The sequence below is a fragment of the Crocodylus porosus genome, unplaced genomic scaffold (genome assembly GCF_001723895.1).
Source record: "Crocodylus porosus isolate Cpor-Errol unplaced genomic scaffold, CroPor_comp1, whole genome shotgun sequence".
NCBI lineage: Eukaryota > Metazoa > Chordata > Crocodylia > Crocodylidae > Crocodylus > Crocodylus porosus.
In genome coordinates this window covers 6,090,522-6,118,349 of record NW_017728938.1, presented here as the reverse complement: position 1 = coordinate 6,118,349, position 27,828 = coordinate 6,090,522, and the positions used below count along the sequence as shown (strand labels likewise).

The window sequence follows — 27,828 nt, the reverse complement described above, 5'->3', positions numbered from 1 at the left end:
CACCATCTCTTGGGAGCTTGCAAAAAGAGCAGGAAGATCTGTACCCTACAGTGCTCACTTTACACTGAAATGAAAGAGGGACCACATGAGGAGATGACATTTAGAAGGTTCTTGCAAAAGTCAGCTTATTCTAAACAGTACAGATGCTGCAATACTTCAAGAATGTATCCAGGTTAGATATAGGAAAGGGTATAAAAGCAAAATGGATGATTTTAGGCACTCAGAACAGAGAGGGCTGGAACAAAGGGTAGGATTTGGGGAAGTATTGGGGAAGTCCTACATTATCCTACTCAGATTACATTTTTGTGAGATTTTGGAGTATAAATCCCATTGTTATCAATTTGCCATATGGGAGGGTTGCACCGGTTGGTACAGTTATATGTACACTTCAGGGCAGTTTTTTTAAGATTGGACCCTGTCCTCAAAGAACCTAAAAACCAGTAACTCAAGGATCAAATGGTTCAGTATCCATAGTAGAGAGACTTTGGGAGACCAGAAATCTGACTTATACTGCCAACGGCCCAGAAGGAACCTCCTGGGTCACAAGGAGGAGGCAAAATGCCTTCTCCTACTAATGTGATCTCTAAGACAGGGGAGGAAACTTAATTTAATGTGTCATTTCACTTTCAAGTTGAGCACTTGCATCTTGGAGGTGGGCAATAAACAGGTGTCACCCTAACCTTACCGGATTGATAAATGGGAGGAGTTTCAGCTGCACAGGCCTGGCTTTTGGTATGGAAAAGGTCAAGAACCCTATACCCTATACACTAACAGTCTAATTCCAATGTAGCATTGGGAAGTCCTGTATCTATAGCATCCTAAATTCCAGCTCAAATAACATTAATCTGTAAACACTTTTCCCTCTTCCTGCTAGCCCTACCAACTCCTCCTGAGATCTGGGAGTTAAGCCCGGCACTTTCAGGCTTGTCCATAAACTTTAGAAATAAAGTTTGTGCAGAAAAAAAGTCTACTTGAACTGACAGCTGAATAATTCTACTTTTGCCACCATATCCTATGACAATTATGTGCCCCACTGTGCTCATCAAAATGTTTTAAGTATGAATAATGGTATGAATAATTCTCTAAAGACAGAATTTAGTTTGCAACCTGAGGCTGTCTTCAATGTATAGTTAAACCCAGGTGACTGGCATTGGTCTGAGTACCTTGCTAGTCCATGTTTCATAAACCACAAAATCCAGATGAGAGGTTCAAAACTGTGACTGCTTGTGAGATCTGCAGGTTTGGGCTAAACCTAGAGTGAGAGTGCCTTGGTTAACTGTGCACTGGAGATATGCTCACTGATGATGCGTGACTCAGAACAAAATTTAGCTTGCTCCACTGTATTGAGCTAGTACCACTCTGCGTCAGCAGAAGCACTACTTTATTTGGGCCACTGAGGTGAGATAATCCATAGTGTGGGAAGATGATATTGTTTCAGTGCCCCCTCTCAGAGTGAAATCATGCTCTAGGGAGGAACATGAGCAACCAGAAAACCAGATGTGGGAGATGGCGTCTGCTGCCACTTGCTATTTATAGTAAGGGCATATTAACTTAGGCACTGAGTTGTAGAAACAGCATTTCCTGCATTGGCAAAAATACGTAGAGAGAACAACGTTTTCTTGAAATTTAGGAAAATCAAGACATTCAGGATTCATCAAGCACTCTCATGGAAATCTTCAGCCACTAAGCATCTAATTCTCCTGCCTAGTGCTCCTTGGAAAAAGTATGGTGGAAAATTTAGTGCAGGAGTCATTGGTTGCCATGTACTTACATGTTTACAGCGCCAAAATTCTGGGCATGGGGTGTACTCAAGAGTCACTTCTTTGCCACCAATCACAAGGGTTCCCTGTTGAGACATGACAAAACACACTAGAAGACACACAGGTCGGGAAGCCTCTAAGATTCTTAACCAACAGGTTTTGGAAGCACAATAGGGAAGAAAAAATAGTAAAAAAAGGTTACCTGGGTCAGCCATTCAGCTGGAGCTTTGCCAGGGAAATTAAAGGGAAACAGGCAATGACCTTGCCACATGGGCTACCTAACTGTGCATGGCTAGCCCCAGGTGAGCTGGGCAGGAAAGATTCTGTCTCTTCTGGAGCAGAAGACACAAAATAGCCTGATATGTATTACTAAGATTAAAATATACAGGACTCTCTTTGAGAAGTTGGGAAAAGGAGAGTGGGCCAAGCTGCCCATTCCAGCCATCCTCCACACTGGCCAGATGGGCTTCAGGAGCGGAAGCCTTGCTGGTGCACATATTCAAGCAAGAACAAAGGAAAAAACATCATGAAGTCAAGAGGAGCCAGGTACCTGTTTTTCCTCTGTGTCCTTCCTCAGGCCCTAGCTTTTCTTGAAGGAAATGTCCAAGCACATGGGCATGGCTGGTCTGGTTGATAGCATAACGCTACCACATGGAACAGCCAAGAGTGGGACTGAGTCTGAGGGCTCAGGCAACACGGGCAGTGGGCAGACAGGAGCTGAGAGTACTGCTGAGCGGGTCTATGCCTATCAAGTGACAGGTATACCTCTAGCTCTTTCTTTAAGTGCCTTGGAAAGAAACAGCAGTTGTGACACACACTGGAAACCAATAGGATCAACAAGCTCTTTCACTGCAGCTGAGCATATGGATTTTAGAGGACAAAATGAAGGTGAAAATCCCCAGCTATCTATTTGCATCTTCCTATGAAAATTGTAAATAAGGATTCTCAGTGGCAGATTCAGATGGAGCCCATGCTTGGATACCTAGGATATTAGAGTTATCCATAAACCTGTAGTCCAGATTTTATATAGAGTTTGACTTTAGAATGGCAGGAGGCAAATTCCCTTTTTCTTTTGACACTGAATGGGCCAGGCTGTCTAATCCATACCACATGGATAATGGACAACCTGTTTCCAATGTTCACAGGAACATGGAGAGAATTCTCCCATTCCCAGGTGTTTGCTGGGAACAAACATCAAAGAATGGAAATTTTCATTTTGAAAAAAGACTATGCTTTGCTGGGAATTTTTTTTCCAAATGACAACAACCAACTATCTCTAATGCACACACGGACAGCCAGAGTACTAGAGAGTCAGTTATACTTCTACACTCCTTTCCAAATTAGCCTTCTGGAAAAGTGAAACATGCTTTCATAACTCTCATTCAATGCTCCTGACCAGGTGCTCCATCTAATTACTGGATAACTGAACACACAAACAGTAATAAAGAAAATAACCTGTTGTCTTAGAGCACACTGATAGCCAAGAGACACAACAATCACCACAAATTTAAGTCATATAATATCTCACATATCACTGGAAGGCCTCATCAGATCAAGCTCTCTCTGGCAGTAGCATGAGCAGGCTGCAGGATAAAATTTTGAGCAGAGAACTGGATCCATGTCTCCCAACTCCCAGACCAACACTGTAGCTAACTAGACAATCCCTCAGTCGATGCAGACAGCACTCTGGCAACTGGGTGCTTGCTCTGCACTGTTTGTGAAACATTTAGTATATCAGAATCTTCTCTAGAGGGTCTGATTTAGGAGACTACTTACTAGGGACCTCTTGGAACACATTCCTAGAGTTCCTTTGTCTGGTTAATGTTTAAAACATATACATTTGTTTGCTGTAGATATTGTGGTGGACAAGCTCATAAATAACTAGTTTGCAAGATCCCTTCATAGCTAGGAAGGAAGGATTTAAAAGAATGGCTTGGAAACTACATGCATGACCAGCAATTCAGCCCTGGGTAACTAGACAACAGTAACAGCATCCACCCAGCATCACTTACCAAGACAGTATTGTCATCATCTCTTTTCTGTTTCCCTTGTAACCTACCATTAGGAACCCAATGCTGTCCTTTTCCTGCTGCAGTCATCTCCTGCTGCCATCCACTTGCCCTCTGGAGCAGTTTCAAACCCTGTATCTCACCAGACGGACTAAATGATTTTAAGGTAGTCTTATGGAAAACTGTAGCACTCAGTAACAATTTTCTTGCATGCCTGGATTTCAGTGCTTTGAACAGCAAACCAAAGAGTCTCTACAACAGGGGTCAGCAACATTTTTGGGCAGCGTGCCAAAAACACCTGCAACCTCTCCTTGGAAGATGTTGGTGTGCCGGGGCAGATGGTGGGGAAGCCACAAGGGGCCTGATCCTTGCTGGGGCAATGCAGCCCCAGCCCCTTCCCTGCCATCTGTCCCAAGGTGCGAGAGCAGCCACCACCTGCAGTGAGCTGGGCTGGGGTTTTGCAGACCCTGGTACAGCTGCTTGCAGCCTCCCTCTTGCCTACTGTGAGCAGCCTGGGCTCTGGGATAGGCAGCAGGGGCCTACTCAGAGCCCAGCCCAGGTCGGCTGTGGCAAACAACCGGGAGGCTGCACCAGTGTCTGCAGAGTCCTGGCCCAGCTTGTTGCTGGCAGCAGGTGTACACATGCCCCAGGGCGGACAGCAGGAAAAAAGGGGTTGGGGCTACACTGCCCAGGCTCTAGGCAGGCCCCTGCTTCCTGCCATGGATCCTAGGCTGCTCACAGCAGGCAGTGGGGAAGCTGCAAGCAACTGCACTGGGGTCCACAGGGTCCCAGTCCAGCTTCTTTCAGCTAGTGGGTGCATACGTGCCTCTGGGCAGACAGTGGGGAAGCCAAAGGGGCCAAATCCTTCTCGTGGCAGGACAGCCCCGATCCCTTCCCCACTGTCTGCCCCAAGGTGCACATACCAAGCAATAAGCCTGTGTGTGCCATGCTGTGGCATCTGCGCCGGGGGGTTGCCGACCCCTAATCTATAGGGTTCATGTATGACACTGCATTTGGGCACAAGAGAAAACATAACCTTGAGACAGATCTTAAAGCAGGCATCCCCTTGACTCAGGGGAGAAGACTGCATCTGTTGGAAAACACCATGTACTGTTATTCCAGCACCTGTCTGAGGAGTGATGAAAGCAGGAACACTGTTGATAAGCATCAAGAAATATCTCTAGAGCAGAGACAGGCAGATTCCCTGGGGATACCATGCAACGGCCCACAGCCCAAACCCTTCTGGTCAGTTCAGAAAAAGAAATAAAGTGCATGTCAATACCATAGTCAAGACATCCAAAGCACAGGTACCTAGCCAGCTCCTTCTTTGGGACTCAGAATCTACCTGTCCTTGCAAAGCGTCCTGAAAAAGATGGAGCAATGGAATGTTGTTGAACAAGGAGGATTAGGTTTGAAAGCGTATACCCTGTGAAGGACAGCCATGTCCCACAGCAGGACAAAAGTAACCAGAAGTCATATGCAACCTCACCCTACTTCATCATATCCTTTAGAATCACAGAAAATTAGGGTTGGAAGGGACCTCAGGAGGTCATCTAGTCTAACCCCTGCTCAAAGCAGGACCAGCCCCAACTAGATCATCCCAGCCAAGGCTTGGTCTAGCCAGGTCTTAAAAACCTCCAAGGATGGAGATTCTACAACCTTTCTGGGTAAACTGCTCCGCTGCTTTACTAGCCTCCTCATGAGAAAATTCTTAATATCTAACCTAAACTTCCCTTGCTGAAACTTGAGACCATTTTCTACTTCTTCTGTTATCTGCCCCCACTAAGAACAGTTTAGCTCCATCCTCTTTGGAACCACCATTCAGGTAGTTGAAGGCTGCTATTAAATCTCCCCCCTCAGCCTTCTTTTCTCCAGACTACATAAGCCCAGTTCCCTCAGTCTCTCCTTGTAAGTCCCCCCCACCAATTTTCGTTGCTCTCCACAGGTTCTCTAACTTGTCTACATCCTTTCTGTAGCTGGTGGGGAGGCGGAGGCAGGGACAAAATTGGACACAGTACTCCAGATGTGGCCTCCCCAGTCCCAAAGAGAGGGGAATAATCACTTCCCCTCGATCTGCTGGCAACCCTTCTAATAATGCAGCCCAGTATGCTGTTAGCCTGCTTTGCAACAAGGGCACACTGTTGGCTCATATTCAGCTTATTGTCCACTAACATCCACATCCATTACTGCAGAGCTGCTACTTAGCCAGCTATTTGTTCCATCCTAAGCACAGGACTTTGCACTTGTCCTTATTGAACCTCATGAAATTTCTTTTGATCCAGTCTTCCAATTTGTCTAGGTCTCTCTGACTCCCAGCCCTACCTTCCAGCATATCTACTACTACTCCCCACCCTACCCCCATCCCCACACATGCACACTTTGGTGTCATCTGAAAACTTGCTGAGGGTGCTCTCCATTCCATCTTCCAGAGTGTTAATGAAGATATTGGACAAAGCTGGCTCCAGGACTAAGCCTTGGGACACTCCACTGTTAGGGTAGCTTATCATATTTAGCTTTAGCTGCACCTGCTTGAGTGGTAAATTATAGTATTATTTGAACTTTGTTTTATATTCAGCCTTATTTAACCATTGCTTAAGTCTGCATATAGCCTTATTATCTGAACTTTTCTTCTGCGTTCTGAGTTTGCCTCAAGCTCACTTTCCCATTGTTTCTTTCTTTTCTTATCACTGTGAGAAGAGTATTTTCTTCTAACATTATCAACATAGGCATGTAAAACGTAAGCCTTGTTACTAGCTCAAATTAACTGAACTTGGTATTAACTGACTGAATCAGAGGGATGACATGATTGGATACGTTAATGAAGGGTGATAAGAGGGGACCAACTGGACAATGCCCAATTGCAGAGCCCTTGGAATTACCATTTTTGATGGACAGACCAAATTAGGAGCTCAGGGCCATGTCCAAATAAAGATACTGGTAAAAGACCAAATTAAGATGTGTGCATGTGATGAGTTTGTTGAAACAAAGGAATATATTTACAGGATAAGAACACGAACCGTATGATGACCACAGGGAAACCAATCAACGATACCCAGAAATGAAGTCGTCATAGGAGTGAAATTAAGAAAGCTGAGTGTGTGTCGTCGTCCAATAACATGTGGACTGAAAAACAACCATTACTCATAGATGACCACCCTCTACTTTCAGGAATCAATTGGCCGTCTATTCTGTGAAACAGAGTAACATCTGGGATTGGGTGAGACCACTGAACTATTTTTCTCGCTCCCTGTATGTAGAAACTATTAATGCATTTAATGTGTTAATAAAGTTAGATTTTAGTTGAATGATGTGAAGCATATTCTGCATTAAACTACAAGTTAATTATGCTTTGGGGATCCTTTAGCGCCATGGGGGTGTAACACCACTTGAGACTGGCTGCCAAAAGGACATCAAGCCATTGACTACTACCCTCTGAGCCCAACAATCCAGCTAGTTTTCTACCCACCACTCATCCAACCTGTACTTCATTTAGTACTGTCCAAAAGGAATCACCAATCTAGTTGTCTGGAATCATGCCAGTTGGCAGACACAGGCTTCAATGGCAGTCAGGGTACACAGGAAAAGTACTAAAAGAACTTTTTGGGCTTCTCCAATGGCTCCTTGTACTTAGGGCTTTAACCTAGTTAAACTCTTAATGATGTTAGCCTGCAGGGAACCCTGTCAGCTGGTGGAGCTCCCAGCTGCAGGGGTGCACCAAGTGTGAAATCTCCAAGTCCTAGGGATTGCAGCAGCCATGGTCCCTATGGCTTGGGGATTGTGCGAAACCTCCAGACCCTGGGGATTGTGGCTGTTGTAATCCCTAGGGCTCTCAGGTGCAGGAAACCCCCCCAGGGCTGAAGAACTGCTGCTCCTGCAATCTCCTTGCCTTGGGGGTGCATGAAACCCTTGGGGCTAGGTGGGGAGAAATGGGGGTGGTGGTGGAAATCACTGCAGAGGTGATCCCCCAGCCCCAGAAGTGTGGGAAACCCTCAGGGCCAGAGAATCCCAGCCCTCGGGGTGCAGACAAGCCCCTGGGTCTGGAGGACTGCTGCGATATTCTGGCCCTGGGGGCTTCCTCAACTTTCAGGGTAGGGGGAAACTGCTGCAGCAGTGACCCTCTCCCCCCACCCTGGGAATTTCACAGACCCCCAGAGCAGGGAAGATTGCTACAGCGGCAATCCTCCAAGAGTACAGACAGTACTGGAGTGCATGCAGCTCCCAGCTGCATGAGGGCTCCCCCTGCATTGGCCATAAGATACAATGTGATCCAATGCACGATCCCACAATCACACCTCCTGCCATGCTCATGTAGCATGGCAGGAGGCATGACTGTGTGAATCTTACACTAGATCCCATCGCACCTTTACCTGCACATAGAAGGGACCTAGATTTCCACAAACTGCCTATTGTCATGGGGTGAATTCACAGAAAGAGGCAAGCAGTCCAATAAATGAGGAGGTCCACACTTTGTTTGATGCCATGTCTTTAACATGTAAAAATTCACAGCTAATAACACCACATATATTCATGTAAACCCCTTCATAACAGTCCTGGGTGTTTTCCATGGTAAACAGAAGCTATATAAACATAAAACAATACATGCACTTGTTAATTCTAGTTTTAAAGTATAGGTTGGATTGGCCTTTGAACAGAAAGAGGAAGCCAATTCCATAACTGTGGGGCACAAACATTTAAAAGTTTGAACACTCCTAAATTTCATTAATGGCAAAATATGAAAGTCCAAAGACTCTTTTTCTTGAAGGAATAATGAGGAACAAAAAGAAAAGAACTTTTCAGCTTGGTGCTTGTTAGAAACCTTGAGAGGAAGCAAAATGATTTTTGACAAGTTCAGGGTGAAATAAAAAAAATGCTAGGTCACCCAAAGGCCAATTCAGTATTATTTCCTAAAGTTTGTTTCCTACTGCTTTGTCTGATGTAGTTTTTAAACTTTCCCAGAGATCATCTTCCAGTTTGGAAGTTTACCCCCTACTTTTACTACATAAGAAACATTTAGTATTATTAGTCTTAATTTATTCAGTCTCTCTTAATTATGGACCTTAAATACTCTTTCTCCTCCTTGGTGTACCACCTTTGAAATATTTGCAGAAAGCTCCAGTCATACTTAGTTAAATCAAGTACACTACTATTTTTCACTTTTTCCTCATAAATCAGTCCTTCCAGCACACTTTGCATTTTTGCTGATCTCCTCTAAATATCCTGTTTTGTCTACATCAGTGATTCTCAACCAGGACATCCCAGATCCTTTGAAGATAAAGTCACAAGATGTGAAGATATAAGCAGATTAAGTGCAGGCTTAGGCTTGCATCTGGCTGATTCCCTACCCTCACTGCCCAGCCCCTCTGCAAAGAAGTAAATACTGTAATATATATTAGTTTTTGAAACTGGGTGTCATTCAATTCACAGAAGTTATGGAGCAGTGCCTTGAATCCAATAAGGCTGAGAACCACAGATCTACATCCTCCTGTTAATAAAGATACCCCAGAAATAGGTGCGAAGAGAGAATTTAAGACGTTGCTTTTCAATGTGCCTCGACTTTCCTAATGCTAGATCACGTAAATAGCAATCCAGTTTTCTGTTTATTCTTACCCTTAATAGGCATTAATGTTATAAAGTTTAAGGGATAAGCCACCTTTGGGCAGAATAAAAAAAGAGGGCTGGCAAATAGGAACGGCAGAGCCACAGTCACAGCACCCCACATAAATCCCTTAAATACAGCATAAGTGCTGAAAGCAGACAAATATGACTGGGCACAGGCCTGGAAGCAAGTGGAGTTGAAGCTACCCAGAAATTAGACCTCAGCCTCAGCAAGGTCTATTCCCCATGGCAGCTAACGAAGTTGCAACACTGTCAAGACTGACTGCCAGAAGCCATTAGATCAAGAAACATGGCGATTAGTGTCTCTCTCATGCTACAGAGAGGTGGTGGTGGTTGAGCATGAATGGATTCCCACGAGTACCCAAAGTTGATAACTGCAATGTCACCCTGTAATTGAAGCATACATTTCCAGTGGTGCCATTAGTAGGGAAACCTCTTGTGGATGTGAGGAATTTTGTATCAGTTTGATCCTTTGGCTATTACATACAAACCTTCTTGGAGAAGACAGGCCCCCCTTTGGTTTTGGGGGGAAATTCATCTGCCTGAAATGTGACAAAAAATACAATGGCCTCCAGTCAAGCCAACAGCCTGGGGCAAAAAGGCTCATGAATATTCAAAGTAAGAATAAATAGGCTGGGTGGCACCTGTAAACTCCCGGAATATGGTTAAACATCCATCCTATGGCACAGAGCTAAATGTTTGCAGGAACTAGGAAAACCTGGAAGATCCAGTTACCAGGTAAGAAACCAGGGTGCAGATGGCATGGCTCCATCCAAACTCTGCCATTAGCTCCTCAGTGGGGTTTAAAGGGATAGGCCACAAGGCCCACAGTCCAGCTTTTTTCCTCACTTCCCCCTTGGATGATGCAGGAAAGAACCTCCTCCCCCATGTAAGGTATAACTGATACAGGTTCTAACTGGACCAATCCTGGTGCTTACTACACGGGTCTGGAACTGTCCCAGTGAAATCCCTTTTTAGGAAGGGCCACCATGGCCACAACAATGCAAAAGGAACCATTTTGGTCCCTTCCAAAATGCTGCCAATCACAGGCTGTGGCAGCAAGTGCATCTGAACTTGCATTTCTTCCCATTCACATTTTTAACCTCCTTGGGTCCCTCTGTAGTATTCCTCTGCTTTCAGTAGTATTTTCCCAATTTAGTACGATCCAATGATTTCATCCAAGTGCCATCTGCCCCTCTTCAAATCACTGAAAAAAAATTAATGAAACAAATGCTGGTGTTGTGCACATCCCCAATAATGATTTCTCCTGCAACTTGGTATACATCTGTTTACTGTCATTAATCTTTGCCTTATGGTCCTCCAGTCAGGTTCTGATCCCTCTGCGTGTTCCTTTCTACTGCAATAGGAATGCTGCTGGTTAATGCTCAGACTTCTACCATCCTAATAGACAAGGAGTTCTCACAAATTTCAGAAGATTTAACCATGCTGCCTTCTACTTATTATTAAACTAATAAGGGATTCTGGATGGATTTTAGTTAAGACAGGAGGAAGGCCTCATAGTATGGAAAAGATTACGATCCAGGTCTGCAACAGTATTTACTTTTCTCTCTGTCTGTAATATTCACTCCATTATTTCAGTAGTGACTAAGGCTAAGCTTATCAGGCAGCAATTATGAAGTTCCCACTTTTCTAAGAGATTGGGAAAAAAGGACTTGGTATTGAACCTCTGCCACGACCCCATTTCTCAGAGACTTAAAAAAGCCACAAGTAGTTTGAGTCACTAATTTATTTAACATATATTAGTCAAATTCTTCTGATTCCATGCTCACATTATGTGCTCCTCTACTGAGTTTCCACCTTATTAAAATAATTAGCAATTTTCACAAGCTTATCACCATTACTTACTAAACCAATGCATCTCTCTTTTGCTCATTAAGGACACCTGTTAACAGAGCTCAAGATCTGAGTGACTTTAAAAGGCCTTGTCTCATTTATTAATAAACCTTCTCCCAGATAATTTCAAACCCCTTACTTCATTTAACAACGTATTTGCCAGTATTTTTGTTTGTTTGTTTAATGTCTTTATATTTTCCCTTCAGGCCTTCCTCCAATTATCTGCTTTCTATTTTCCTAAAACAGCTTCTAAAACTTTGAACACACCCTTTTTTCTGAATATTTATAATAGAGCCTTTATTATGGTTTCCACATGCTTCAGCTTTCTCCAATACGAGTAATGTACTGAACTGAACACACTGTTGTCACATACTGCTTTACCACGGCCTCAGAATGTGGTCACAAAGTACATCCCATGAAACTACTAACACTGAATTTAGGTTGCTTGTGATCACTCTTACTAGTACTAGTGAAATTTCACTAGTGGCACAATACAAAATATATAATAAGACTAGAAACACATGATAATGATACTGAAATGTATCAATGACATTTGCCATGTCGCTAAAGTTTATTATGGATCTCTGACCAACTCACCAGCACCTGGCCCACCTTTGATCTGCCTTAAGACTTCTAACATCCCAAACTTCTGATTGACTTTGTCTTTACATTTTCGAATCAAGTTACCAAAGAAAAGTTTCCTTGCTTCTTCTTGATGAATAATGCATTTCCTTAAAAATCACTTGAGCCCAGGTCAGTTTATATGTGGCCTATACAAATAAATGCTTTAGGATCCAAAGTGATCCTAAAAAGCAAGAAGAGGGTGCTTTATACTAGTGGAAAGGGAAATTCTTGGCTTTCCAAAGGAGTCAACATTAACTTCTGGGTCCTGAAAAGTTCAGCGACAGCAGACCTGAATACCACATTACCGACGAGAACACTGCCAGGTTTTGCTGAAAGTGTTTTAAATATAAACACAGATCTGTCACAGATCTATAGGTTGGAATCCATATGTACAGTTGATTGGTCAAAAACAAACAAAAAAATTACAAGAAAAGCTTTAAAACTTTCTGCATCATGTGGTATAAAGGCAATATGCAATGACCTGAATTACTTAGGTGGAGACTCACCATTCCAAACTCTCACCAATATAAAACTTCTGTCTTTACAGTATACACTAACAAATAACATTTAGACCTCTAGATAAATATAAGCTTAATATGTACTATAAACTATATTTTTGTTGCTACAAGTCAAGTCAAAACAGAAAATAGTGCTGCAGCAGCCAAGGAAAATACTGAGATACCAAAAAGACTAGCACTAGTCTTGGCAACAAAAGAACAAACAGCTTTAAGATAGAAAACTCACAATGCAACACAACACCCAAGGTCTTGATAGTCAGACATGGTGAATGTTATTCACAAACCATTTCAGAGAAAAAAAATCCATACAGATAACAAGTAAAATCAGACAAGAAAAACTTTTACTCTTACTGGAGACACTTTGCCACTGAAGCTAGTCATGACCACTGGAGTTTCAGGAGACTGATTTAAGTGTTACATGGTAATATAATTGGTACGATGAGGTAAACAAATCAAAATAATGAATAATGGGTCACAGTTCTGGCATAAGTACTGAACACACACAAATCCAAGGACCCAGAAACAAACACACCAGAATAAAGAGGAAATGTAAGACCCAAGTTAACCTACAGATGTGTTCAGGTTGGGAGACATATCTTTGTTGACCAGGAAACAAAAAATATAAAATGCAGATATTCTGTTTGACATGGCTATTAAATCAGCTATCTTATCTAGTAGGGCTGGAATGTGTTGTAGCCATGATGGTCCAGGAAAAGTCAAGAAGCAAGAGCTTTTTGTGATTTTTTTTTTTTGGGATCAGCTGTATAGATGGGAGAGCTGGACAAGTTTTCCAGGCATCAGGTGCCCATCCTCAAATGTTTAATCCAAGAAAAATAGCACCCAATGCCTAAAAGCTTGTCCAACAGCTTTCCAAACTATACAGTTGGTCTAAATACAAGATATCACAAAAAGCCTTGCCTCTGTCTTATTTAGTGTATTGCCTATAACATGCCCTCAGGAACAACAGGAACACATTTCTTCACCTAAAAGTAAACTTTCTTAACTCAATTTATCATGCATGATTTTGCGGAGTTGTGGGCACAATCCCAAGATTACAGTATGGAGGAGAGCCTAGTTTTCCCATGCTTCTGGACTTTGCTGGCTCTCATACAGGGCTGAGAAGGATTTTTTTTCCATTTCTGTTGTTACAGGTGTCAAGGCCGGGGGGGTGCTTTCCTCAAACACTGGGTGGTGGCTACAGCTAAGGCTAGGGATTTTGAGGAGTGTCAATATTTCTGCTGGGACTAAAAAACCCAGCTCTGCTGCTCCGAATCAGATTGATCACCACTTTTGGAATCAGTAAGGTATGTTACCACATGGGCAAATCGGCATGGACTGTGAGGGTTTTTGCCTTCCTTTGTAGTGAGGATGGGAGGTCATGGTCTTTTTCCTTGGAGCTCCTGAGAGTATTTTAATACACTACTTTCTGTCTTTGCAGTGACAGGACACTGACAGTACCCTCAGCCACATGGTTGCCAACCTGTGGCAACCTGGAGCACTTTTAATGTTTTCAGACAATGTGCCTGGTAGCTGTGCAAGAAGGCTGTTTGTGTAGGTTTAAGTAGGAGTTACCATATCTCCAGTTCCAAAAGAGGACAGCTGTTGAGGGACACCTCACTCCTCACCCACAGCCCCCGGTGCCCCTCACTCCCAACCTGCAGCCCCCCATGCATGTGGCTTTCCCTCACTCCCAATCCACAGTCCTTCACCCACCCAGGCAACACTGGTTCCCCTCAGCCTCAACCCACAGCCCCGCAATCCCTGCTGCTGATCCTCACTCCTAACACACAGACCCCTGGTCCTGCCGATGCCCCTCATCCCAACCCACAGTCCCCTGTGTCCCCAGGCCATGCTGGTGCCTCTCACTCCCAACCCGCAGCCCTCTGCTCCCTCCAGCCCTGCTGGAGGGACCCCCATCTGCCCCCATCCCAACTAGGCCAGAGCATGGCAGCTCCAATTTGCACAGGCGGCAGTGGAGCAAATCCACCCCCAGAGCAGGCGGGAGAGAAGAGAGGCTTGCCTGTGGTACCCACTGCCCTGGACTGGGCTCCAGTGCTGCACCAGGCAGCCTGGCAACATCCCCCCGGGCAGTGTCTCCCGGCTGGCCCGACCCTGAGAGCAAGGGCACGGGCCCTGGTGCCGCCAGCCTGGCCACAGAGCTCCCCACTGTCCTCAAAAGGCTCTCCCACCCCTTTCCCCCACTGGAGCAGCATGTTCCTGCCCCCCATGCTACCTATCCTGCCACAGCCCCCGTACCCAGACAGCTTCCCCCAGTACTGGCAGCCATTTGCCCCACTTCACACACCCATCCCCACCCTATACCCGATACACATACACCCTGGAAAGTCCTCAAGCTCTGCCCCTCCCCCCGTCTCCCCAGACTTACCTGCATCCAGCTGCTGGGGCTGCTCCCACTACCCTGCCAGGCTGCATGCTAGCCACATGTGTATGCACACACAGACTAACATACAGCCGCTGCCTCCAAGCAACACAGCGGAGCAAAATCCCAGACACTGGTTCAAATGTCAAAAAACTACCCGGACAGAGACTGGAGGGTCCAAAAAGAGGAATGTCTGGGAAAACCCAGACATTTGGTACCTCTAGGTTTAAGAACTGGTGAGACCAGGGGTTGGAACATATGGCCCATGGGCTGGATCTGGCTTGCCAGAGCTGTACCAGGCAGCCTGGCCGCTAGAGCTAGAAGCCCCTACTCTAGCACCAAGCAACAAGAAGCTGTGATGGAGCCAGGCTGCTGTGAGCTGCACCCAGGAGTGGGATGAAGCAGTTGAAATAAAAAGCAGTGGGAGCAGCAGCTGGGTCAGAACACCGGACCCAAAAAACAGCCAAGCTGTTTCAACTCATGGCTCCAAAAACTTGACAACCACTGAGTTAGATAAACACTTGTATGAGATGTTTAGGCAGGGATGAACTGCCTTGAGTAGAGGCCTGGACTACACGGGGCTAAGTATAGCCAGTAAAAAAGCCCAAGGCTAAATCAATTCAATCTTCACAGGTTAATCTAAGCTGTGTAGATTGAACCAATAAGCAACGCACACTAAGGAGCACTAAAATATATAACTTTACATGGAACCATTAGAAACACCATTAGATAAGGGTGTCTAATAGTATTTCAAGCCATAGTTTTCAGGTACTTAAGCCTGCCAAAATGTAAACCTTAAATTAACCGAAATTTTTCATTCTTGTTATCTATTTCATGCTGAATTTATGGAGAAGCTCTAGCAAAACAGATGAACTATTTTCCAAGAATGTGGCAAGAGATATTTTTGCTAGTTGTGCATTTTCCCCATCCTCCTTCCCTCCCCACCTTTTTTTTCTTTTGAGAAAAGTTCCAGTACTAGGAGTTTCTGGATTTTAGCCCTAGGATTTAAAATTAGGACTTAAATGGCCCTAATGATACAGATCTCCCTTTTGCAGATCTTCTAAAAACCTACCCACATTTAGCCAAGCATAAAGTACTGAATTTGAACATCCTCACCAAAACCTGCTAATGACTTGATGCTGAACTCTGAACGTTCTAGCTGTACTGATCATGATCCAGCTCACAGCATGACTCATACATAGGAAGCAGAGGCCTAGACCATGGTGTGCAAGAAATGGTAGTACCAACCACTGCTGCCCTGTTGGCCTGGGGGAAGGTGAGTTGGCCTGGAATTCTAATCTAAACTATTCCAATGACTGGTATTAATTTTGCTATCAAGCCCCTAATTTAGTAAGCTAGCAACTGTCATTCTTCCCATTTTATAGATCTCATTACAGATGCCACACAGAGTCGCTTCACGCAGGGTTATGTAGTAATACCCAAGTCCCTGATAGGGCGGAGTCAAGTTGTCAAAGATATCTCAATTTCCCCCTCCCAGATGGAAGAGATGGCTCTCTGCTGGATAGACTAGAGCAGGGCTGGACAATTATTTTGACTGTAGGGCCACTTAACAAGTTTTGGTGAGCTGTCGAGGGCTGTACATATAAAATCTTTCAGAAGATATTCTTTTAACAAATTATAGATAAAAAAACTAAAATCAAACATCTACTATAAAATGTTTACATTTTATTTCAAAAAAAAATTTTGTCCTGATTTATGGGTTGTTTTTTTTTTTAGTAGTGTATATAGAGGCAATTGCATGACAGCTCAAAATGAAGTCTTAGTCTTGTATATTGTGCGGATGGGGAGGTAGGGAATGGAGGTGAATTGGGGGCAGGGGGAGTGCTTGGATGCTAGGTCTTGGGAGCTGGCCAGGGCTGGGGAGAGGAAGGGAGTGAGGGGCACGTGCAGCAGAGCTTGCCCATGCAGTGTGGTGCCAGTGCAGGTGTGGTTTCCACCCTATCCAGCTTGTGGCTGCCCCTGTGGCATTTCACATGGGGCCAAGCCCATGCCACTTCTGCCTGGGGCAGCCTGCACCAGGCTCCCACCCACACCTACCCCACCCCTGCTGAGGGCACTGGCCTGGCCCCAGTCCCAACTAGTGCACACAGCTTCCCAGCAGGGCTGCAGTCACACATTTGGCTGCCTGCAGTTGGCTGCTCATCGCACCGGGCAGGCAGAGCAAGTGGAAGGCAGCCAGGAGTTGGAACTGGAGCTGGAGCCCTGAGCACTGGGGCTGCAGCCTCCCAACTGCAGCTTCCTCCCCACCTAGCTGAACATGTGGTGCTTGGCATGTGTCCCCATGACTGCCACTGCTTTTCCATGCTACCTGATGCCCGGAGTGGTGCAGCAGGTGCAGGAGGAGCTGCTGGAAGCAGGGGTGCTGAGCAGCACCTGGGCAGCTGCAACAGCAGTCCTGCCAGGGCAGTACCACTGGCAGGCATGGAGCACATGTAGGTGGCAGCACGGTGGGCTGCCCCGAGTGGGAGCAGGCACAGCTCAGCCCCATGCACAGCACTGCAAGCTGGATACAAATCAGTTGGCAGACCCGATCTGGCCTGTGGGCTATATTTTGCCCACCCCTGGACCCTGTGGCCCTAACACTTACTAAGGCTTCAGCAAAACCTTGACTCAACAAGGCCACAGCTTCTAGCAAGCCTTCCTCCCCCTTCACCTTAATTTAATGAGGTCTCAGCTTCAAACCTTCCTGGAAGGTGATAAATTTCAGGGTAAGATGGTACCAGGCCCAACTGGGCTGCAAAAATTGTAATAAATAAGGAGTTTCAAGACCCTTACAGATCACATCTGGAAAATAAGTCCATGAAGACCGGAAAGTTTGAAGGAAGGTGCAACAACACAGGTACTAATTCATGAATGTACAGAACAAAAGTATTGGGTACATCTGCATAAACATCTGTGTGGTAATTGTCAATTGGTTTTCTTACAGAAGCACTAAGATCTAATTGGTTTCTATAGCTATTCAGTGTATAACAAAGGTACAGAAGATGTAATTGCTCTATTGCTTATAAAATATGAAATCCCTGTGTACTACCCCTCTGTCAGAGGGTCTAATTGTAGTACTAATTGCTGCACATAAGTACCAAGTGCAGCAAACCAAGGAAAAAGCTGAGCTACAAGGGTGAGGGGCAGCCAGATGCTTAGAACACTCTCCTAAATGCACCTGCCTGTCCCCCACCCTCCCCACCACACACACATCTCTGTAGGTGGTAGATGACATTGATAGTTGCTGCTGCTACTCCCCAGCAGGGGAGACGGCAGGCTGTCTTTGACAACTGCTGCTCCAGGATTGGGACTGGGACAGGGATCCAGAAAGGGAGCAGCAGCTGCGAAAATAGCCCTTCTCTCTCCCCTCTCCACCCCTGCCCCTATGGGCATTGGGGTGACAAGTGGCTGTATGGTAGCATTGCAGAGAAAGATCTTGTGGATCTTGGTAGATCATAAACTCAAAATAAGTCTGCAATGCAGTGCAGCTGTAAAAAAGAAAAACATGGTTTTGGGCTGCATCAACAGAAGCGTTAGGTTTAACTTTAACTCATGTACAGCAGGGGTGTTTGGCCACAGAGCTGTGTCATATGGCCTATAGGGCTCACCAGGGGTCCATGGGGAGCCCTGTGTGCAAGATTAAGCACAAAGAACAGTGTAAAGTCCAATCCCAGCACACACAGCTGGGTGGGAGCAGCACAGGACCCTGGAGCCTCATCTTGGCATACAGGATAGCACAGGGCCTTGAGTCTGAACCCAGCACCAGGGACCAGATGAGGGTAGCATGAAGCCCCAGAGTCTGATCTCAACATATAAGATTAGGTGTGGGGCCTAATCCAGGTATACAGGGTTTGCTTTGGCCCATGGACTGGCTTCACAACATTGAACTGGCCCTTAGGGCCAAAAGGTTGAGCACCACTCATATAGAGTACTGTGGGCAGTTTGGAATTATAAAATTTTAAAAAGGGCATGGAGAAGTTAGAAAGTGTCCAGAAATGAGCAACAAAAAATGATAAAGAGCTTGGAAGGCAAGCCATACAAGGAGAGAAACAGGAATCTTCTGCTAGTAGAAAAGGGGAAACAGTAGCAGACTGTGTACAGTAGGATGCATAAGCAACAGCTTGAAATTCTGACAAAGTAGATTTAGATTGGAAACTTCATCATTAGAATAGTAAGGTGAGGAACAGACTGCCTAGGGAAGATATGTAAATCTCCTTCATTGGAGATTTTTGAGAAGTTGGATAAGCCTTAGTCAGAGATAAGCCAGGAGTAGCAATGCCTAGAGGGGGCTGGGAATAGCAACACTGGCATTGCATGGTGATTACAAAGTTCTGCAAGCTCTAGCCCAAAACACATGAAAACTGATCATGATCATCAACAGAATGAAGCGCTACAACTACTTTGGTTACAAAAGATTGAAGGAGCTGGGAAATGTTTATGGATAAGATGACAGAAAGCAGAGTTCCTGCTCTCTAGTTAGGATGTGTAATGAATGGAATTGTTTGCAGCCCTGGGTTTGAAGTGCAGAGCAGAGGGTGCTCCCACCCCCTGCCCCCATGTTTCTTGGCTTTACTGGTTGCCACACAGGGCTAGGAAGGAATTTTTTTCCTTCCTGTTACTTTAAGTATGGGGGGGTAAGTGGAAGGGTTTCCACCTTCCTTGGAAGTGTTGGGTATTGTCTGCAGCCAAGGCTGGGGATTTTAACTGGGGTGCACCAATGCTCCTGATAGGAATAAAAAACACGGAGGTTCCTGACCACTGGGTCTTGCTCCTCTGCTCAGGGTCAAACTAAATACATTTGGAACGAGGGAGGAATTTTATCCCAGTCAGATCAGCATGAACTGTGGTGCAGATTTTTTTTTTTTGGGGGGTGGGGGGGGGGCGGCGCTTATGTTTTTTTTGCCTTCCTCTAAGACAGGGCATAGTCCTCTTCCTTGGATCTCTCAGGTGTGTTTTAACAAACTACTTGTCCTTGCAGCAGCAGGACACTGACAGTGCCCTCATCCCTCTGCTTTACCTACAGCAGGTTAAGGGGTTCTTGAGACACTGCCTGGTAGCTGCATGAGGGTTGTTCACATGGGTTTAAGACCTGCACAGGATGGTTTAGATAAGGAGGATGTTGCCTTGATTAAGAGGCTAAACTAGATCATATATGCTTCCTTCCAGTCCTACTTTTCTAGGACTTAAGATTTCCTTTCCAATAATACTTATGTAGTTTTGAAAAATCTTATCCTTACTTTGTGCTTCAGCTGCCTCACTCTGAAAATAGGCTAACACTCCTCTAACCTACCTCACAGAGACATTTGGGAGTCTTTCTTAAGACCTTTGGCAATGCAATGAACTGGATATCATAACATTTATTGAGCAGCTATATTTGGACTGGGTTACTTCACAATCTTTTGTGCTTTCACTCTTTAGACTCACTCTGTACAAATCTCATGACTTTTTCAAACTGCTATTATGCTCCTTTCATTTTTTTTTTCCTGGGTAAGGGTCATACTTCCTGCTGGCAGACCAAGACCTCCAGTTAGATGTTCTCTAAGACTACTGACAGACATTACATTTCTGCCAGGAAGACCATCTTTCTCCTAGCTCAAAAAGCTAGCATAAAAGCTTTTTTATTCATGGAAAAAGAACAGCCCTTGCATGAAAAAGCAATAGCAGTTACAACCAGGAATATTTTTGGAGAAAGAAGCTTTCCAGACTTACCTGTTACACCCGTACACTTTTCTTAGGGTCCTGAGAACACCCACTAGCCCGCAGTCTTCCATTCTCCCTCCCCCTGACAGAAGGGGGTGAGAGGGAGGGAGAGCATTGGCTCCCTGTGACCCAACCAGCAGTGAACTGTCAGGGAGCTCTGCTGGGACCCGACTGCTCATGTCTGAACAATGCCCAGACTGTTCAAGTTGTTGGTGCCACTGCCCTAACCCACAGGTGGATCTATAGAGGGAGTGAGGATGGTGAAGTGTATCATTACATATAAAACAACGTATATTTCTCCAGTTAAAAATTAACTAGAAACTTTACTAATATGCTAGGGGCCTAGGGCTATATTATTCAAAAACAAATTAAATTAATTGGAATTAGTTAAAAACAATCTGCAGGACTGTGAAATAAGAACTTCATTACCAGGAGCAGCTACACAGCAGAACAAAGGAAAACCTGATTGGTGGAACATCGAGACCATTAAAAAGAAGAGAGGGTTGTTAATACCTGTGGAATGAAGAGTTTAGAAGGGATCAGTTAGATTACAATGAGCCATTAAGTCAACTGACTGCCTGGCTAGAAATGCTGATGCCAGTGTCAGGGAGTTGGTTTTAAAAACTTTGAATGGACCAGGAATCAAAGTGTGTGCGTGTGTCCAAGGGGGAGGAGGGGTGCAAGTGCATAGTTCTGGTATTTGGTTTCAAATATTCCGGTTTGAAACCAAAAATGAGGAGGGAGTAATTCCTACCCTGGAACCTTCCTGCTTCTCAAAAAGAGAGGTTCCAGGAGAGCCTAATACTTATATCATATGTTTCATGCATAGTATGAAAACTGCCATGATGGCTGATCTAAAATAGATAAGATGTCCATACAATTTTTATTGGACCTATCAGCAAATCTTGAAACAGAGTCAGTCATGAGATATTTAGTTCACCTGGTTTCTGGGTTTAGTTAGGGTTGGGCAGGACTGCTTGACAGGGATCCCCCTCACGTGTTTTTAGGCAAGACTCCCCCCTGTTTGTGATGGGTAACATTCCAGAAGCTCCAATATGAAAATGCTGGGGAAGGCAGAGACATGTTGGAGTTGTAGTACATACAGACTACAGGCTTATAATGCTTCTGCCTTCTTCCTCTCCAAAGTGCCCCCCATAGAAGAAAAACCAGTGAACTTACACTCAGTCCAGGCATGACAGAAGATCCTAAGAGGGTAGGGAGAAATACTGAAGAACTGAGTTATGTCGTCTACTTTTATTGATGATTATTCCCACTTTTAGTGTCAGAGATTCAAAGCCTTGGGAGGTCATAAGCTTGAAACCTCTCTTCCACTAACCCAGAATTTGCAAACATTGTTCTACAATGAGGACTCTGTCTTGTTAATTCATGTCTGTTACTATTAGGTTGCTCATGGCCACCTTTGAAATTTTAGTAACTTTGAAACTTAGTTAATAAATTATGTACTTAGTGTTATTTCAAGTGGAACAGGTACACAACAACTATACTTAGGAATCTCCCCTGTGCCATTTAACTTATGGGCATGATTAAAAGTGTAAGATGGTTAACATACATAAATGTGGGACTGGCTTGGCAAATGTCCGTCTCAGATATCAACTGCCTGCATGTCCCATCACAACAGCTATGACTGGTACAAAACTATAATTCCTGAAGTCAGGTGGCAGAGCTTTCAACTGGAAACCACTGGCTCCAAAACACTTTTTTTTTTGTAAAGAAGAATTTAAAATTTGGTAAGGGTAAAGCACAAGCCATGCTTTTCAGCTAGCTTTCTGTTTTCATGGTCCATGGTTGGGAAAGCCCTTATTGTAGTAGGAGAAAGATCCTTCCTTCCCATTACCACCTTTTAGTCTCTTGGGTGTGATACCATTCCTGAAAGGAAGCAAAAGTATGACATTGTGGTTCTTGCATGGATGTGTACATGTTGCTGCATAAACATGGATACCACCATGCACAAAAAAATTCTCTCTTAAACTTTACTCTGCCTCTTGCAACAGAAGTCATGGCTGCTCAGAACCTCAATGGAGAGAAAAATCAGTATCTTTGCCCTAAAACCTTCCCACTTAAAGCAATACAAATTAAAGAACAAAGCTCTATACAAATCAAAGAACTGAAACAGAGATTTAAACAGAGATCCTACATACAACCAGGGAACATACCCATATTACTAAGTCACCCTACTAAAGTAATTGAACATTGTTATGTTAGCTACCTATAAATTTGGCAAAAGAAATGGCAGTAACAGCTGGAGCACGAAGTACGAGTACTTCAATTTTAATTGAGATAAAAATGTGAAATCTCAAGATCTCTGACTCTTATTTATATAGCTCTTTGCCAGCACTTTTAAAATTTCAATTTAAGGATATTTGTGCAGATATCTGTACTTTATTCATACCCATAACCAAGCCCCCAGTAGCATCCTCACAAAAAGTAATGCTTTTACAGTTCTAGTTTCTTCAGTAAAACACTCATTCCCTGAGAAGAACTCTCAAAAAATCCATAAGCAAACTGGTTAACTAGCTGAAGAATTAAACTGATAAAATTGTATCTGTTGAGAAATTTAGCACATCGTCTTATTTTATTTCCCACTGATCTGGGAAAAATAGCATCTTTACATTTCCACACAGTTAAAATACACTGAAATATTGTCCATGCAATGCCTGCTTGGTTGATATCCTAATTCCAACTACCTTTTCATGGAGCATACGTGAATTCTGGCAAACTGCTTTGTGCAAGTGTATATGTCCCAGCAGCACAAAGTATGCTTTCACTGAACTTAAAGTTATTTGATGAGGTTTGCTCTAGTTTGCATCTCTGATGGGGAAGGTAAGCTTCTGCTAACTACAATCTAACATAATTCCTCTGCAATCTGTTTTGAGTAAAAGTATGGATCGCTTTGTTTTAAGCTCAATGAAGCTGACAACTTTACAAAGACTGTGCTCAAGGTTGAGGAAGAGATTTTCCTCAAATCTGCCAGCTGTCTATACACAAATATATCTGGTGCCCTTTTCCCTGAGATAAAGCTATGATGAGTACCAAAGCACTTGGTACTACGCAAAAAAGACAGGATAGAAACGCAAGCTTTCTATGCTTTCTATCCGAGATTCATAAGCTTTCATAAGCAGCAGCAGCTTACTTCATCAGATGTTGAGCTACGGAAAGACCAAAAAGTATGATAATATACTAGCAGCAGGATGCTTATACTAAGCAATAGGTTGGGTAACTGGATAAATGAAACAGGCATCTCACGGTTCAGCACTGTGAACTGATGTTATGGATCTAATGATGGAATTACTGCAGCCACAATCATCATCCCAAACTTAAAACCATAGAAGACTGTGTTGACATGTCAAACGTCCAGAGTTGAAGAATCTCCTTTCTTCAGGGTGAAAAGAATAATGGAAATACAAACCCTTGCTCCTGAATTCAAAGGGCATCTCTTCCATTGCTTTAAGTGGTTTTCAAACTATATTCTGCAGAACCCTGGGATTCTATGATAGAGCATCAGAAATTCTGCAAGGAGATTGGAGGTAACGACAGAGTAGACCAGGAGGCAGTGTGCCACCACTGCTGGGCTGAGTGGTCTGGCTCCATGCGAGTCTTTAGGATAGGGGTAGGAGCTCTGAGGCAGAAGTGATATGAAAGGTTTCCAGGGCTGTAGGCTGTAGCAACTGCCAACTGCAGATGCTTCCTCAGCCTGACTAAGGGTTTTTAAACCTGAAAGCTTGTCAAGAAAATTTTTTCCAACTATTTAAGTTGGTCTAATAAAAGATAACAGATTCACACAAAGAACCGTGTCTGCGAAAGGTTTCCATAACTTTGAAAACCACTTCTTGACACTGTAGAACAGTCTTCTTTTCATTTTAATGAGAAGTATCTTATAAGAAGATCTCTTACGGAAAGGTCCCTGAAAGCAGGAATAGAAATGGGAATAGGAGCGGACAAAAATTGAATAGCACCTCTTTTATTTACAATTACCATGATCCACAGATCTAAAGTGATGCAAGCACGTACGTGCTTCCTATCCTTAATGTCCTCACCTCCCCTCCCTCCAAGAACAAAAGGTGGTTGCCAACAGGGATGGAAGTAATGAAGAGAATCTGGAGACATTCAACCAGGCTCCTGACAAACCGGCAGCCTGGAAGACGCATTGTGCAGCACCAGAGAAAGAAGTAGAAGGTCATTGTCACTAGAACCTCTCTCTCTCTCAGTGGGTCCAAGGTCCTTTGACAAAGTAATACTAATGGGCAGAATACTACCTCAATTTTTCACTGTGCTTTCTTCCTGCTTGGGGCTGTAGCAGGGGCACAGAGAATATGGTCACACTCTAACCTTTTAAGGAACAGAAATTATATCTGTCTACAAATTAAGGGTTCATTGCCCTTAAACTGAAGGTCCTCAATTTTTGTTTGGACATCCTTGGGAACCCCTGAAGACTGAAGCCAGAAGGACTGTCTCATGGTCAAGGTAGTCATAATGCATGGCACCAGACTGAATGCATCCAAAGCAGGCTTTAACAATGAGCATGTTGTTAGCTGTCTGTTACGTACGGTCTTTAGCTCTTTGCAATTATATTAAGATTATCTGGACAATTAGTGGGCAGCTAATCACAATTATCATATTGTGTTACCCAATTAACACATGTAGAGGCTGGCAGATGTGCAGGCTTTACAACCAGAGGGCATTTATACACATGTTCTGGGAGTTGGGTGCAAGGGGCACTTGGCTCTGAGAGCCACTCTAATCAAAGTGCCTGAAGCATCTCATGTATCATCAGCATCCCCACACTTCGAAATGGCAGTGTGGGTGCTTTAACTAAAGCTCATTCAAGGAATTTTAAAGCCATTTTTAAGTGCAAGGATGATGATACACGAGACTTGAGTCTGCAGGAGTGTGATAATTACCACACTCCAGCAGACTCTATTAATCAAGCCTGTTCCAACACGCTGTAATTACAGCGCATTGAAGCAGCCTCATTGCTCATGTATAAGCGCCTGAAGAGATCCAATCTTTTTAGGTCTTTCTCCAAAGTTACAGAGTTGGAAGGCTCCAGCTGCTACAACAAGGAATAGAAACAAAAATACAGAAGTCCCTTGGAAGAAACGCGATACCTCCTTGTCAGCTTGCTAGGACATGGTTGGAAAGGATACTCAGTATAATCACAGTATCTGACAGGCTCCAACAGTCTGGAGAGTGGTTATATCCCACATCACCAAGGAAGGCGCACTATTATGAAAACAGTTGAAATAGGGGGTGGGAGACAAAGAAATAGGGGGAAGAGGTTGTGGATTTTTATTTTTTTTTTGGCAAAAAGCTCAAGCTTTTACAGTAGTTTCTTTGGATGTGGCCATCTATAAGCCCCAAAGAGAAACTGTGAGTAGACTTACCTGCTGCATGCACTACATGTGATGCTCACTGGTAAGATTTCATACTGATTTATTTTACCACTTTAAAACCGCCTTTATAAATATCATCTCATATAAAGGAAATAACCTTTAACACTGCAGCCCCCATATACTGCACAAACAGCTATGGCATGAGCACTGGGATATGACATTTCAGGCAGGCAGGCAGGGGTAACAGGCTAATGTCCTTTAAAGTTTGTCAATACAAGATTCTGGATTGTTAGATGCATCCTCTGTCACAGAGAAATATTAAACTTGAAAATATGCAGAAACCCATGTCAATGAAGACTGAAGGGATCATTCAGAGCTTTGGCCTCATATCCCTTTATTAACATCATCCAATGATAAATAAGGTCTGACAATTAGAAGACACCTGTTGGAGTAAAGTAACTACATTTTGAAGAGGAAGGTTGGTTGGTTTTAAATTCAAACAACTGCTATTTATATAAATACCCAAAACATGCTATGGTCTTTGAAATGTGGTTCATAAAACAGACAATTCTGCTGCAATTAAATCCAGGGGTCACATTTTCTCTGTCTTAACCTATCACCAGAAGACAGAGATAGAATGAGAGTCCCACAACATACGAAGCTTTGACAGTGACGCAATTCCTATGTTCTCATCTACAGAGCACTCTCTCTTGTTGAAGCTCTCCTGTGGGAGAATCTAACAAGATAACAGCAAACAAGTCATGCAAATCCTTCTCACTCCACTGAGGCCATCAATACCCGTTGAAGAAAGTCATAGGACCAGGATCTTGGAAAGAAATTGGAGGAGAGTAGGAAACAGTAAAATGGGATTTGAGGGAGATGGTACAAGGAAATGAGAAAAGTGCCCTTTCCTACCCCCACCAAAAAACCAACCAAATTAGAGGAGAGGAAGTAATTGCACACAACTAAACCAGGAGAAGCAAAGGAGTTTGGAACCAAGTGGACAAATTTGGCTGCTTTGCTCCCTCAGAGAACAGGACAAGCACATTCATCTCTTGAGTAGAAGAGTGTTCATCTCCTCTGGCAGACTGCAAGAACAGCAATACTGTGGGTCCCCCCTACCATAGCTGTAGGAAGAATCAGTACACTGAAGAGCTTTTGGAAAGGGAGATCCCAGACATCCACACTCCCAAAAAGAAATTCAGGGGACGAGAGAAAAATGGGGAGACTGGGGGAGATGACAGAAGAGGACAAGACCTAGAGAACTGCTGCAATTTAAAAAAAGGAAATCAGAAAGTTCCTCAGTTGTGCAAAATCTGTCAGTCTGATGAATCCCCTTTGCAGAGCAAAAATGTCTCTAGTACACAGGAGCTGAGCCATTCCCTTTCTTCAAGACAAGTACATGCTGCATTTGTCAGAACATGAGCACAGGGTATGCAAGTACAGTTGTGTCAGACACCAGGAAATGGAACTTACCATTTAACTAGAAACAACACCGAGTGGCGATGGGTGTACAGTACTGCTGCAGACTTAAATCATGTCCATCTCCCACGGTTTAAAAACTCAAATGACTAGATGACCTAGTGGTAGCTTATATGGCAGAGCAAACAAGGTTGAACATGTGCCCTAGCAGTTCACGAGGTTGCAAATCAGTTCATGAAAAAGTCAAACAGCTCTGAATCAAAACAAACAAAAGACATCAGCCTTGTTGCTGTTCTATCTGAAAATCCACTTTTCCAGTTAATATGTATCCTAACAAAGGCATCTCACGCATCCCCTTTGGACTACAAAAAAAATTACATATCAATGCCCATTTCCTGCATGTCTCGTAAATATGCTGACCAGGTTTATTAGAGAAAGGACATAGGGACAAGACTCCATCATCTCACAGCCCTCGAGAGAGCAATCTGCATCGGGAAACTCGAATGGACACTGCTAGAACTGTTTTATGAATTAAACCAGGACATGTAACTGGACAAAACTATCCCTTATAATATACCTATAAAAACCCAG

At 43.9% G+C, this 27,828-nt stretch overlaps 1 protein-coding gene across 2 annotated transcripts in view; it reads right to left on the bottom strand.

The window, feature by feature from the left end:
- RBM6 (RNA binding motif protein 6) overlaps positions 1-27,828 on the bottom strand; it is a 102,242-nt gene that overhangs the window by 19,191 nt on the left and 55,223 nt on the right. For both annotated transcript variants that reach the window (XM_019547526.1, XM_019547527.1), the window contains exons 7-8: positions 1,772-1,846; positions 4-64 (exon numbers count right to left, since the gene is read on the bottom strand). In XM_019547526.1, the coding sequence (XP_019403071.1) occupies positions 4-64; positions 1,772-1,846 (136 nt within the window). The remainder of the gene's footprint in view (positions 1-3; positions 65-1,771; positions 1,847-27,828) is intronic.